Source organism: Oenanthe melanoleuca, chromosome 3 (assembly GCF_029582105.1).
Source record: "Oenanthe melanoleuca isolate GR-GAL-2019-014 chromosome 3, OMel1.0, whole genome shotgun sequence".
Classification (NCBI taxonomy): Eukaryota; Metazoa; Chordata; class Aves; order Passeriformes; family Muscicapidae; genus Oenanthe; species Oenanthe melanoleuca.
Window position 1 is genome coordinate 92,230,736 of NC_079336.1, and position 15,284 is coordinate 92,246,019.

The 15,284-nt window shown below is 45.3% G+C and overlaps 1 protein-coding gene across 1 annotated transcript in view; it reads right to left on the reverse strand.

The window, feature by feature from the left end:
* SUSD4 (sushi domain containing 4) overlaps positions 1-12,136 on the reverse strand; it is a 67,783-nt gene extending 55,647 nt beyond the window's left edge. The window contains exon 1 of the mRNA XM_056488625.1: positions 11,991-12,136. Within this exon, the coding sequence (XP_056344600.1) occupies positions 11,991-12,111 (121 nt within the window). The 5' untranslated portion in view covers positions 12,112-12,136. The remainder of the gene's footprint in view (positions 1-11,990) is intronic.
* Positions 12,137-15,284: the final 3,148 nt, after the last annotated feature.

The following is a 15,284-nucleotide window of genomic DNA, read 5'->3' on the forward strand; positions in this document are numbered from 1 at the left end:
GTCAGAGGAAGAGATAAGTATGGGCTGACAAGGATGTGAGGGAGAAAGAATGAGTGGTGTTCAGACACTGAAAGGAGAGGCTGTACATCCAACCAGAAGGACCAGTATTGTCTTGTGTTGTAGGAAAAGCAGATTTTCCTCATCCCTGCTTGTAAAATGAGGGGGGCATCGTTTTAGAACTGTTTCATGAGGTCAAATCTCTCCATCTCATATAAACTCCTCTCACCCCTACCTCCTTCATTCCCAAGGTCAAGTGTAGGAGGCAATACACAGGATCCAGGTTTGCTCTTGTAGGAAATTTGGCTGTGCTGCTGTGAGTCCCCATGGCCTGAATGACTGCCTGGGAGCAAGACAGGAAATTCACAGCAGAAATGGAAAGCTGATGAGTAGGAAAATCCCTGCATCATCCTATTTCCAAACACGTTCAGATCAGGGAAAAACTGGCAAATGGATTTCCAAGCTAGCAAACAGCAGTCTCATGTTAACATTCACAGTAAGCTGCCAGTCCCACTGGCTCCCAAAACTCTGCTGCAGCTCCCTGCTCTGCCTTGGGTTTATACTTCAGAGGAGATTTTATGATAACAGGATTACTTGACTGCAAGGACAGAAAATATCAGCATATGGAAATTATTTTTTCTGACACTATAGATATATATGCACTTCCAAAGGACTTTTCCCTCCCCAATAAAACAACCAAAGAATTAAACTGACATTAAGTATGGCAAAAAGGGATCATAAACAGCAAATGCTAAAATGACTACAGAGTTGCAGCTGGCAGCTGCTACATTGTTCCTTTGGAAAAAGATAATTATCAGATCAGATTTATAAAATATATAAAAATCAGACCAGATTTGTAACTGTTTTCCCTGAAAGTCTGCATTTTGAAATCACAGCTTTAAGCAGGCCAGGATGGCAAATGTCATGAATCATTTACCTGTGATACTAATGCACTGCAGCAAATCTCTAGTCGACATAATTCTGAGCTACTCCAAATGAGTGCCCCTTCACATTTATTAATATTCTAATAACATTACCATTCTAAAAAAAAAGTTGAAAATACTCTTTTTTCACTCCTGGCTGACATACTGACTTCCTGAGCAGCACAGATCTACCTGCTCTAAGTACAAGGTTTCTCAGACAGCCTCTTGGAAGAACCAAGAAAACTCTTCAACATGCAGAACCCAGGGTTAAAAAATGCATTTATTAGTAGCATCTAGGAAACACACCTCCTAGTGCATCAAGGCTACTGCAGAAAGGGATCTCTCATCTTGGTCTTGACAAAATTCCTCTCCCCGCAGCGAACGCAATTTATCTGATGGATTTCTCTTGGAAATGAGGAATGAAGTCCATCTGTAACGCTGCTGAATATGAAATAAAAATGAAATAGAATCTAAATATACCCAACACTATCCCGCTCTCCATCCCTCACATGAATCCAGCATCACTCTTGCACCTAAACAGAAGCATTAGAGGCAGCGCTCATCCATTTTTCAGTGTAAAAAGCAACGTTGTAAATGCTAAGAACCAGCATAAGAACCTTGGAGAGACTGTCAATGAGAATATATTTTTTGCCATTTCATTCCTGGGTTGTACATTTTGGTTTTTTTTATTTCTTACTCTTATTCAGCATATATGCATATGTCTCTCTATTTATCTTCCTCCCTACCCATCCACCTATCCATGAGATTAATGAGGGGCATGTCAAGTGCATTAGTGCATGGCTGCACACAAAGACACATAGATACCCCTCCTTTATATACAGATGTTCCTTCCTGCAATTTCTTTTTCTTGGGTTGCAGCACAGAATGTGGCCAGAAATGTCTATTCTATCACCATCTGTTGAAGCCAGGTGGGGCAGTGATTCCTTATCTCCATGGCACATACCATCTGCTAATGGGCCATCTTCAAACCAGCTGGGGCAATCATCTTTATCTTTTCCACAGCCCATCCCCCCTCCAGGAAGATATCATCTGCTACTGGCCCATTCAGTCCCACTGTGTGACTGATAAAATTACATCATCCCACTGGGAGATGCTCCAGCCAGGGGGAGGAACCAAACCTTTCCTACCTAGATAAAACCTGAGATTTTGTACACCAAAGCAGCTTTTTCCACTGGATTCCAGAGGAAAGCCAGACCTTTCCACATCATCACTGGACCTTCAGAGGAAAACTGCACCTTCTACAGGAGCACTGCTTCAGCTGAACCACATCTGCCACTGCAGGAGGATGCAGCCACCATTTAATGGGACTGTTACCAACACCCTGACTGACTGACAGGGTGTCAGGTTGTATTCTGACTCTGTCAGTGTTTTGGGTTTCTTTGTAATACTGTATTTGTATTTTCATTTTCCTAGTAAAGAACTGTTATTCCTAATTCCCATATCTTTGCCTGGGAGCCCCTTAATTTCAAAATTATAATAATAATTTGGAGGGAGGGGGTTTACATTCTCCATTTCAAAGAGAAGCTTCTGCCTTTATTGGCAGACACCTGTACTCCAAACCAGGACATTCTTCCTCTGGCATCTCTTACAGCCACTGTGCAGAGGTGTGTCCCATCATGACCTAATTTCCAAGAGATCACAGGGATAATGGAGTTGGGCTTCATCTACACACATTGTGCAGCCATTCATGTATTTTATCTGGTGAATATTTCACTGGGATTTTCCCTATGAACTAAAATATCCCAGCCCATACAGACCAGCTTACTCTTGACCAAATCAGTCCCAGGCTGTACCTTTCTTGTGCTGGTCTCTGAGATACACACACTGGATAAGGGCAGCAGTGACAGATGATGCACAGGCTGCCAGCAGGGAAGGGCTCTGCTAGACTTCAAAGGTGGATTCTTCCATCTGGGCAAACATTTCTGAGTGTCAGAAGAGAAGGGGGCAAGGCTGAAACAACAGCCTTGCTTGCTGGGATCTGAATCCCACCACGCAGAGGAGGAGTTTTCAAATGTGCTGTCCCAGCCATGTCACACCCTCCAGCTGACCCATGTAAGTACAGGTGGTATTCACCTGGAATTATGTCTAAAGAGTCTGTATCCTCCATGCTTCTTCCCTGGCCCCACAGAAGAACCTCAGGCCTTGGAGAAGAGAACCAGGAGTGCAGAGAAAAGAGCATGTGATGTTATGAGCTAGCAATGGAAAGAACTGCCCAGGATGATTATCTCTGACCCCAAGGAGGGATAGAGCAGGACCCAGGATTGTGGCTGCAGCAGCTTGGTGCTCCCCCAGAATGGCTGTGACTGTCCTTTTGGGGGCTCATGGTCCCCCTTCAGAGGAGAGAAGAATGTTCTGCACTTTTACAAGATCAAGACAAATGTCTGTGTATTTTCATTTTTACTATTGCTCATGATAACACCATTTTATCTTAATTCCTTCAAGATTACTGCAAAGCTGGTAATTGCAATCAAGCTATTTTAGAAGTCCAATTTACAGGAGACCAAATTATTTATTATTTATTTTCAGTTCTAAGTGGATCATTTGTGTTTTCTCTGAGTAAGATGATGTGTACAAAATATCTCTAAAAATGTCAACTAAGTGGAGAGATACAGAAAAATGCCTCTCTGTTTCATAAGTACCCATTGCCTTCAGAATACAAATCATTCTTACACAAACACAGCAATAGTGTGGTAGGCTTCCACAGAGTATTAGAAATACATTAAAATACCCATTATATGCCATGAAATTCTTACAGTTAAAAGATTTACCCAAGCAAGTAGTGCTGTTGACTTCAGTCCCCACATCACCACAGATCTCCTTGTGCTAATTCAGCTCTTAGTGCTGCTCTAAACCTAAATTCCATTTTAGCCTAGCCAAGCAGCTCCTCCCCAGGCACTTTCCAATATCCCCACCTCTCCCCCTGCCATTCCTGAATGACAAAATCTTTCTGGATACCCACAAACAGCAACCATTTCACTGGAAATGGGAACCCAGGCACTGGGGGTGACAGCTGTTAAGCAGCTGCTTATCAAAATTCCAGTTAAAATTGTTTATTTGCAAACACACATGGAAGTCTTAAGCTATTGACTGGCTTTTGTGTGAATCTAATCTATTACCACAGGGCTGTTCAGTATATACAACTTCACTCAGCCTGCAGAAGTAAAATATAAATTCACTTGGGTGCAATTTACTGTGGCAATAACCATACTGTTTACATCATGATCAAGTACAAAGAGTTGGTCTAATATCCCCAAGGAGAACAGACTGTAAATAAGCATCTTTTATGGGAGGGCTCTGAGATTTATTCCTGATGCTTTCCAATTGTGACTTTGGAAAATCCTTGCAAGCCCCCCAGAAAGAGCAAGGTAAAGCTGCCCTTTCTGACAGCTGCTGGTAAAATATCTGATCTTGTGCTAAGCACAAACTTAGCTGTGACCTTTGCTTGACCAGAAAAATGGAAGTTCTACCACTGAGAATCACCACAGCTCCCTCTGTGCTGGCAGCAGCACATGAACATTGGGCAGCTCCAGCTAAACTTCAGCTCCCGGGCTGTTAATTAACCCATAACTTTTGAAAGGCTCTTTTCTGGGGCAGTCTGCATTCTTCCAGCCTGACCCAGGAAAGTGACAGCAGCAGTCAGGATGCCCAAGACACAGCACTGATGGATTGGCACCGACAAGCAGCACAGTGGAGGAAGTAACACTTGGGAATCCCACACTAGAGATGGAAATCCTCAGAGTCCAATGTTACAGCAATGACAATTTGAGTTAGACTTGACAAAAACATTTATAAAGGTTAGAGAATGAATCATCTGGATAGAAAGTGGAGTTTCCAACCTAAAGTCTCAAATGGTAACAAGCCAGAGGTAAATGTGTGACTCCCGTGCCCTGGGCAAGAGAAAAATTTACAGGCACTTCTGAACTCTTTTCCAGTCTTATTCCTATGACTCTGCTCTCAAGTGTGCTGTCCCATGCCTTGAGAGATGGAAATGAAACTTCTCTTCCATAGTTTTTTACTGTACACACTCACTGGTGCTAATGACAGAAGTGAGAAAGGACCTCATGTTTACAGGCTGCTCTTCCTGAGCATCTTCTCCTCCCTCCCAGCATGTGTGGCACCTTGTCTCTTGAATCTGTATGGTGTTTCTCCAGCCTCCTGGCAGATAAACAGCTATGAGTTCTGCTGCCTTTCTGCAGTACCAGAAAAGATCTGAAGGCTTTGCATTTTCAAAGACAACCTCTCCTTTTTAGTGTGTTCTCTCGGTCTCGGAGACCAGTGATACAATGATTCCTGTGATTCATGTGCATGCCATATCCCTTTTTTTTCTTTAGCAGTGTACAAGAAAGTGTATTTTTAGGATATTGTCTCATGATACCCTTGATAACCCAACTTCTACATAATCTAACCCTTAGTAACACAACCTATTTTTTTCCTCAGTCTATTGTAAGCTGTTTCCTCTTTTCAGTTTCCAGGTTTTTTTTCCCAGATTTTGTAAAATTTCTAGTTGCAGAATTTGGCTTTACACAGAAACTCTGCTGCACCCTTAGCCATGCTTCACCATGTGCAGGATCAAGAGACCAGACCTGTTTCATCCTTCTGTGTCCTCTGCATTACATCTCATGTTTTCATGGGCAAACATTTGTAAGCTAAACCCATATTTTTATGGGAGCATATTGCACATCCACTGATTTCTAAAGCAGGACAGGCAGTACAAGGCAATGGCACTCATGCCACAGCCCTCATGGAGCTGAAATGATCTCCTTTCTAACTGTTCAAGTATATTAGAATTAATTTAAAACACATGCAGTACTTCTCTAATGTTGCCCTTTCATGCAAACTGTGCTCATAAACCACATGACTGAGCAAGGCAGAAATGCCCTTCCTGTTCATCTGGGCTTTACACCATGGGAAACCTGCAAAATACCATTTTTCAGGGCTCTACCCTAACTCATAACACTTTTTTTTGGTTGTTATTTTGAAGATGTTTTTGATGTCTGGAAAAATGCCATTTGCTATCTTAGACATGAAGGAGTCAGGCAAATAAACCACACTTGGAAAAACTCTCTGTGATTTGCTTAAGTAGCAATTTGAGTGAATAGGAAATCAGCTGCTCATCTCAATTAGAAGATAGTTACAGCTAAAAAATCCTGTTATAGAGACCATATCATAAAAATGTGGATTAGGAATTTCCCTAAATTCTATTTACAGAAGAAAGTGCCGGATGAAGATCCAAAGGGTCTCTTCCTTGTATATGCCAACATCTGTTTCTGACGTGAAATGTGTCTCCAAGACATTTAATCTTTCTCCAGTCATTTCTCCATCTACAAAGGAGCATAATAAAACTTATGTTCCTTTATAAAGTGCTTTAAACTCCATGGATGAGAAGAGCTATATGAAAAAAAAAAAAGTCACATTTTTATTACTGTTGTTACTATTAAGCTACCACAAGCAAGAATATTTGTCAAATTATGGGTTTAATGAGATATGTCCAACAAAAGTAGGTAGGTCTGCTTGTGCCACCTCAAAGGAAGTAGCTGAGGAAACTAAAACCAAGTGAGGAATGCCAGTTTCACAGTTAAATTGCTGAATTTGGTAGGATCCTTGTCCTTTCAGTCCCTTAATATGTTAGCAAAGCAAATTTTTCCACTTAGTGAATCAAATTGTACACACTACACCACTTTATCCCTCGAGCTCATTTTCTGACTAAGAATTGCTCACCAGTAAGAGTAGCCCAGCCTTCAATCACATTTGCACCAGCACACAGCAAATATGAAATCAGGCCACACTTTGTTGTCCTTTTCCTGCCTAAAACCTCATGAAAATGCACAGCACAAGTGCAAGGTTTCCTGCTTCTAATAATGTGTATTTTGTTATAAAAATAAATTAATTGTAAACAGTTAGACAATATCTGAAAAAAAAAGTTGAGTATATGATCAATGCTGTAGAAAAAAATCTGCAAGAATCTGTAAAAGTTTAAAAATGCAGCATTTTTCTAATTCTGGTAAGAATATTTAATTATTAAATCCCACAAATACCAACAACAAAAATCATAAATAGTAAAGAACCTTCTACTTTGATAAAACTCATTTTATACTTTGCTAGAATTCCTACTTCTCATTCTGGTAACATTTTCTTTGGGAGGTTCTCGAACTCCCTCGTAACACGCCCACAAAACACATCACTTATCTGCTTTACAGATGAGAAAATCAAGCAAAGCATAATTAATTAATTCTCCTAAAGTTGTAATCATCCCTAATAGAAAGATCAAAGATACTCTATTGCAATCCTGGGAGTAAAGGAGCAAAGCAGAGAAGTTAACCTCGGTCTCCACAAGGCACAGCACATCAGTGACAAAGCTCCTTCTTGCAGAGTGCTAAGAAGAGATTCAAGAGTAATCTATCAAATATGCCCACCTCTCTCAAGGCTGGAGGCAGATGGATGTGCCACCAAGACAAATGATGAGCTGCCACCCTCTGATGTCCCTGGCCTTGCCAGCTGCAATCAGAGCAGCACTGGAATGGAGCTTAAATGCTGAGAGCAGGGGCTGCATGAAGCACACTGGGACTGAGATCCTGCCACGGTGGGAAAATCTTTTCCTTCCAAGACACTGAGCTTCCCCAGTAAGCTGGAGGTTAAAAACAATCCTGCAGAATAACTGATGGTTTCATCAAACATGCAGGGAACTTGAGGCTGAAATACATTAACTACAGACTTAGTGAGAGGGTATCAGAAAACTTTCAGAGTTTTCAGAAAACCTTCTTTATAATCCCCAAATCACATGTAAGGCAGTTCCAGCAAATCTCTGTCTGGCTTTTTTTACCAGGAACAACTGCAGGTTACCCAAAAAGTCAGCCCTGTCACAGGCCTGCATCATCAGCACACATCAAAATCTTGTATTACCCCAGGCAAACAAGTCCACCATCCTCAAAAACCTGAGGGAATTGTTTTTGATGGCCACTACATCCAAAGTCAATGGTTAGCTACCATAACCACAGCATTACCAAAATTTCAATCCAATGCAATGCAGTAACAGCTCAGCCTTGGTCTAGAGAAAGAAGCTCACCACTATTCTTCATGGAATCACTAAAATTCAGTACATTTGAAGGTTTCACAACATGCCAGATTTCTTTGCCATCATGCAGGATGTACTTCCCAGCTTAAAAGCACTACTGATGTGCAGGGATGTTGCCTGCAGAACACGAACCAGGGAAACACCACAAAGTGACTACAATGCCAAAAAAAGCATTTCTTTTTCCCTGGGAGGTACAGGGAGCCAGAAGCTGAATATAACCCAGCATCACCCTATAATGTCAACAAAGGAACCCAGGATGTCTGAGCAGGAGCAGAGCTCCAAGGCACAGGATATTCCTCAGCTCTGTTCAATGCCAGTGGGGCACATTCCACAGGGAAGTGGTTCCATGAGAGCAAGCTCATGGTCTGAATGACCAGCAGTCCAGAGAATATGACAAAAACTCAGGAAAAGTTCAGATAAACTGGAGCCATCCAGGCTTTGGAGGAACTGGAGCGTGCAGTGGAGCCTCAGAGAGATGAAAGAGGCCATGGAAGACAGCCAGAATGCTGACCCTGCTGAGGGCAGGAGGCAAGACAAGCTCATGGCCCTCCCCAAGCCTATGGAGATGTGTGCTGCACATCTGTGCTCCCCACTGGGCCCTGCAGAAGAACAGAGTTCACCCAGCTGAGCCGTGACAACAAAGCAGACACGTGCCCAAGTCACATCTGGGTAAGGGACCACATAACAAACCTCAAAAACAGAAGCTTATTGTACTTTTTTATCCCTCTCCTTTTAGATTTTGTCATCCTCCCCTATTTTAATACAGTTGCAGGAATTTGAAATATATTTAAAGATTTATGGTTACAGCTATTATCTCCATACAACAGTTTTCACAACAAACTCTGTGTAATACCTTAAAACTCCAGAGTGAGTTGTCTTCAGCTACATCCACTACTCATTTTTCCTCATCCCAGCCTTGCCAGCCTGCTCCTGCTTTCTCTCTTTTTTTGTCCCTCCTGATGAGGAGCAGCTGAGGGAGCTGGGGAGGCTCAGCCTGGAGAAAAGGAGGCTGAGGGGACCCTTATCACTCTACAGCCCCCTGAAAGAAGGGGATAGCCAGGTTAGGGACAGTCTCCTCTCCCAGGTGACAAGAAAAGGACAGGAGGAAATGGCCTCAAGTTGCACCAGCGGAAGTTTAGATTGGATATTTGGAAAAATGTCTTCACCAAAAGGGTTATCAAGCATTGGAACAGGCTACCCAGGGATGTGGTTGAGTTAGGCACCCCTGGGCTATTTAAAAGATGTGTAGATGTGGCACTTGGTGCCACGGTTTAGTGGAGGGTTTGGCAGTGCTGGGTGAGCACTTGGGCTCGATATTCTCAAAGGTCTTTTCCAACCTAAAGGATTCTGCAATTCTGTAAACAAAAATGATTAAATGAAAGCCACAGGCTGAAGTATGAGAGATATACTTTATCCTTGGTATCAGCAGAGTTTTAAATACATCAGGGACGAATGAGGGATATTGATAGCTGAAAGGTTTGCTCATTTGAGTTCACTTCTACAGCAAATTTTTTCGCTAGATTCACTTTTGAGAAAGTCAAAGTGTAATAAACAAAGTTATTCTCTGTAGGGTTATTGACAAGAAAAAAAAGAGTTATAAGTAGTATTGATTTGGGGTGAAATGGTAGAACGTGACAATCAATAGAGCTTAGTCAGATATAAAATAAAAGGAGTCACACAAGTCATGACAGGATTATTACAGGAGACAAATCCTGGTATCAGCCAAGGAAGGGAAGAAGCTGTAAATGGGATCCAAAATATAAGCAATGGATTGCTTTCTAGAAAAAATAACCCTAAATTATTCATTTTAATGTTTTAATATGTGAGGTAGTTTTTATTTCAGCATATTGTCAGTGCTGTTTTTCTAAAGCTTTTGAAACAAATTCTTTCCACCTCCATAGTATTTTCATTAAATGTCATCAAAGCTCTTTTCAAATCTCTGAGAGAAGTATGATTATCCTTATTTAACAGATAATGAGAAGATAGAAAGAGACTGCAGCTACATTTTCCAAACCAGTCAGTAATGCCACGTGCCTTGTGTCTAAATACACAAATCCATAAAATGACAGTCCTACAGAAACAAAATTTTCAAAGGTCCCAGGAAATCACAACTTTGGTCAACAGCTGCTTACAAGTTCCAAACTGGATCACAGGCTGGGGAGCCAAAAGCTGAGCCCTCACAGCAAACACAGCAAGCTACGTAAGCACAGTGAGCTTGCTCACAGATACAACAGAGCCCAAAATAGGAGGGATGCTAATTCACAGCCCTCTGTTCTAATTACAAAGCTCATTATTTTTACCACTCGAATGACTCAGGGTGAAAGAAACCCAACAATCGTACATTCTACCACATGAAAGGACTGTACATTTACAGCTGGGATTTATACAGTGCCTACCTTCTGAGCACAACCACTCTGGAAAATAATGGCAATAATCAGAACAGCAGTGAATGTTTTTCACTGGTGATTATGCCCATGCACAATCGTTCAGTGCATTGCCTTCTCCTAGATGCTGGACCAAAAAAAAACCCAATTATTGAAAGATGCTAAAATGATTTACAAGTGAAATTTGATACATAATTAGTTGCACTACTGAGGTGAAAGGCAGCAGTGTTAATAACGATCAGAATCACCAACAATTTATTGCAGGCTGCTACGAAAACTACTCCATTCGAGGGAGATATAAACCGTATTTTGAAGAACCTCTTGCACTAATCGGCTAAATAAGTGCTGACAATCAAACTGTGGGATATGCAGAGCCTCAGGGAGGAGGGGGCCTTGGAACAGCTTCATTTTTATGAATGGAGCCATAAGAATGAGGTTGGAGAAGGACAGGAGCATGCACAACTCCAATCCTGAGAAAAGCACAGGACAGGCTGAAAAGCACCGGCACATTGAAACATGAGCTGCCCAGGAAATCAAGGGTTACACAGCTGCAATTAAATAATTTTTTTTAAAAAAAGCCATTGATTTCTAAAGAGGGATATGTAGTGACTGCAACAGTTTAAAAGCTTTTTTAGCTGGAATCACATTTGCAGTCACAGGATTTCTGTTGGAAAATGGCATTATCATCTCCAGAGAGAAAACTGGGACTGAATCACATCAGGAGGAGGATGGACAAGATGACCTTTTGAAGTCCTCTTCAGATGTATTCCTCTAAGTCCATATTCAGTGACAGAAAACACATCTGGACTGGAGCTGTTGGGGCTTAGGCATTCAAGTCAGAAAATCTTGGCATAAGTCTCGGGCAGGAGAAGAAGCCCAAGCAATTTTTATATTGGGCTCTGTCTGCCATTAGTGATGTGATTCAATCATAAAATGGCTTATTTCCCCAACACAAATATATAATACCATGCTGGAGCAGGAATATGAAGCTGCTCTCATTACCACAGTTAAGTTCATTTTACAGCAAAGCAGTTTACTTTAAGACTTTTACAGTAATCCAAGTCTAATTATGGAACCAATTTAAAACAATTTTGTAATTAAAAGTACCTGCTGAAAATATCTCACAGGCTCAATAATTTAAATGATAGCGTTAAAAAGGTAATTAAAATTAAAAAGGCTAAATGAGGCTGGGTCGCTCCTCCACTAGGAGAGTGCTGAAGGACGCTGCGTTTGCAAACCCGAATCGCCAGCTTCCTCCCCAAATTCCTGCCTTCCCCAGCTGCACGGGGATTTCGCACTGAGAGTCATCCAAGAGATGTCTGAGCGGACCGCGGCCGGGCAAGGCTTTTTTTTTTTTTTTTTTTTTTTTTTTTCCCCCTTTAAATTAAAAAAAATTACGCTGTTTCAAAATGAAGCAGTACTTAGAGCCGGCGCTCCCTAGTCGGGGCCGGGGGTCCCAAAGGCTGCGCGGGAGGGGACGGGGAGCGCAGGGGGGGAACTTTCCCCGCTGCCCCCGGGCCGGGGCGGCCGGGGAGAGCCGGGGCCGGGCGGAGGAGGGGACGGGGCCGGGGCCGGGGCCGCTGGCTCACTCACCGCCCGCCGCCAGCCCCGGGCCGAGGCTCAGCGCCAGCTGCAGCCACAGCGCCGCGGCCAGCGCCCGCCGCCGCGCCGCCGGGAGGGCACCGCCGCCGCTCGCCCGCTTCCCATGACACATCTTCTGCCCGCCAGAGGCATCCGGTTCGCCGCCACCTGCAACGACACAGCCGCTCCGCCTCGCCGCTGCCCGGGGCTCCGCCGGCCCCGCCGGCCCCGGGACGCGCTCCCGCCGCTGTCCCCGCGCCGCTCCCGCCGCTCCCGCCGCCGCTACCTGGGCACCCCCGCCGCGCCGGCGGTCCCTCCGCGGCCGCTGCCGCCGCCTGCGCCGCTGCGGCTCGGCAGCCCGCCGGGGCCGGGCGGAGCGCACCCGCACTCCCCCGCACACACACACACGCACACGCACACACAGAGCCGCACACGCACACGGCCGGCCCTACCTGCGAGCGGGGCAGCGGCAGCCGCAGCGCGCTCCCGGGCGGCCCCGGCGCGGCGCGGCGCGGAGCGGGGCGCGGGAGGCGCGGGGAGCCGAGCGCGGCGGGAGCGCGGGCAGCCCCGGCGCGCCCTGCACGCATGGCAGCCGCGGGCACGGCCCCGCCGCTCCGCCCGGGCGCCGCCGGCACCCAGCCTGGCACGGAGGGCGAGGCACGGCTTCGCTCCCGGTACTTTCTGCCGGTGTCCGCCTCAAACGGGGCTCCGCCGTGCGCAGCTCTGGCGGAGCATCTTCGGAGCGCCCTGCGCTCCGTCACGTAGGCAGAGCGCTGGATAGGAGACGCGCTTTAGCAGCGCTGCGTCTTTCACAGTTTTGGGGAGTGGGAAGGAGTATTCCTGAGCGCGCTCACCCATCAGCTGCCTTTGGGGAAAGGCAGGACGCCTGGGCCTGCCGGCTGGAGCAATTTGCTGCTGGGAATCAGCATCCAGCTAAATTTAGTGAATCTGTGAAATTCACAGCCGTGGTCTCGTGGCTCCAGCAGCTGTGGCAGCTCTGTGTTTCTTGGTGCCCTTCCCAGTGTGCTGTTAGGGGTATTGCCCCTTTGCCCGCTGCTGGGCGTTGCATCTCTTCCCTTGCTCAGAGGTAGCTGAAGAGGACTCTGCTAAGCACATTTAGGTGTTTGGCACACTCCTGGGACACAGCAATGGGAACAAAACCAGGGACGAGGGAAGACACATTTGTAATGAAACATACCTATGCTCAGTACAAGCACAGACCAAAGGTACATGGGATAATACTAACAGCGTGTGCACATCCTGATGCTTCAAAGTTAATAGCAAATACCGGAACAGCTGAAGTTTTTTTCAAGTGTCTCAGCTACCTGATGCTGTCTCCTCCAAGTTAAAACTTCAGGAGAGATTTTGGTTCAAATCATGTATGAGTTCAAAGGCCAGCATAAGAAGCATAGTTCTTTATCTCCCCTGGAGAAAATGGGCATCTCACAGTGAAATGCAGGTGTGCTGGTAAGAATGGAGAAGTATGTGGCCAATTCTCAGAGCTAATGTATTCTCTCTGAAATACCTTTGCTGCTCCTTTTAAACAGAAAGATATGGATACTATAGAGCATTTTCACCAAGCATCATTTCCTGATCAGGTCAGTTTTCATGTCCTCAGCCAGCCCAAAGAGGGAGTAATAGTCAGTCAAAGAGGTCAGTAATAGTCCTGCAAATACAGCACAGGCACAGTTACATGGCAGAGATGATCTTCAGAGGCAATAAGCCAGTGACTACTACAAGTGGCAGGACAGAGCAATAATGCAGCAATTCATGTTACCTGTAATGAAAGGATCTTTATGTTACTGGTTTGGTAGCTTTCATTTTTGAGATCAGAATTGCAAAAATAATGTCCCAAGCAATCTGACGCTATCCGTGTTCTCCATCAATTAAAACGCAAAGTGCTGGATGCAATGCCTCCCTTCAGTGTGGATGGAGCACCCAGGCACTTGAGGAGGAAGAGGAAAACGAAGGAATGTCTGTCAGCATTGATAGGTACTACTTAGCCCTTGTTTCTGTCATTTGCTCCTATCCCCACGTGTGCAGCTGCACCTCTGACACCATTCAGCCTGAGGAAGGACTCCTGAGTGCCCCAGGCACCTGTCAGCCACCCACTGCTCCAAACAGCACCAGGAAATCAAGGTTTCCTTGTGCAGCAGCTCTTCCTCAAAATCTTCCTGACCTGTAAAAATTCACCTCTTGCTGAGCAGGGCAGGCATGTGCAAGGTGGTGGCAGTGGCTGAAGGGGCTGGTGGGGCTGGCTCCCCCCGTGGATGAAGGAGTTTAGCAGGAATCTGTGTCAGCCAAGAGCAGGGAAGGGCTCCTGCAGCCTGAAATGAGTGAGGAGCAGCAAAAGGTGGGGGAGGATGGAGCCTGAGGCAGCCCTGACCACAGAGAGGCAGAGGGGAAGGAGCTGCTTCAATTTTTGGGCTTTGTTTCTGGAAGGGATGGATGGATTGCCTGAAGGGCTACAACCGCTCTGTGACCAAATCTGACATCTGTAATCAATTTTAGTGCATCCTCCTGAGCTGAAGTAGGGCCAGAGCAGCGATCAGCAGGCTGGACCTGAGGCTCTGAGCTGCTGTTACACGGCACAGACTAAAATTCAGGAGGATTTGTGTCCTGTTTACCCCACCCAGATGTGATGATTTCTGTGCCTCCTTACACTTGGCTGCTCCTCCACTATTTTTTTAAAGAAGTTACAGATGAGCCTCAGACCTGTGTGCACTAACCCTGAGTTGCCTCCAGTGGGGGAAACCCTCCCTGGTGCCTCTGCAGACAGGCTGGGAACAAGTCTGAGAGATTATGTGACTATTTATTTTTGCTTCCTATGTACTCATAAAGCTGCTTCCATCTCCCTGCACTGCTTCTGCAGCTAAAAGTGCCACCCCTCAGAGTGAAGATGAGAAGTGGCAGTGCTCATCTGCACCCTGCAGACTCAGGTTCCTGCAGTTTGGGCCCAGAAACACTGAGGTGGTGGTGGGAGAGCACGTCTTCCTCGTGGCAGGTTGTGGGTGAGAGGTGTTCCTGGCCAGCTTCTCCCTCCTTGGAGGGAGAGGCTTCAGCTCTGCTCCAGCTGGTGCACACAGGCAGCTCCTGGCTGCTTCTAGCAAGTGCAGGGTGGGCATCCCAGCCAGATTCTGGCTGGCTATGGGCTCACAGCTCATCTTCTCCTGGGGTTTTGTAATCGCCTTCGTGAATAAACAATTGTGTGTATAACGCCTGCAGTTGCAGGATTTCAGTTTTGTCTTGCCATGTACATCCATCTGCTTCATTCCCTTATTTTTATCTTCTCATTTGCCCTCTTTT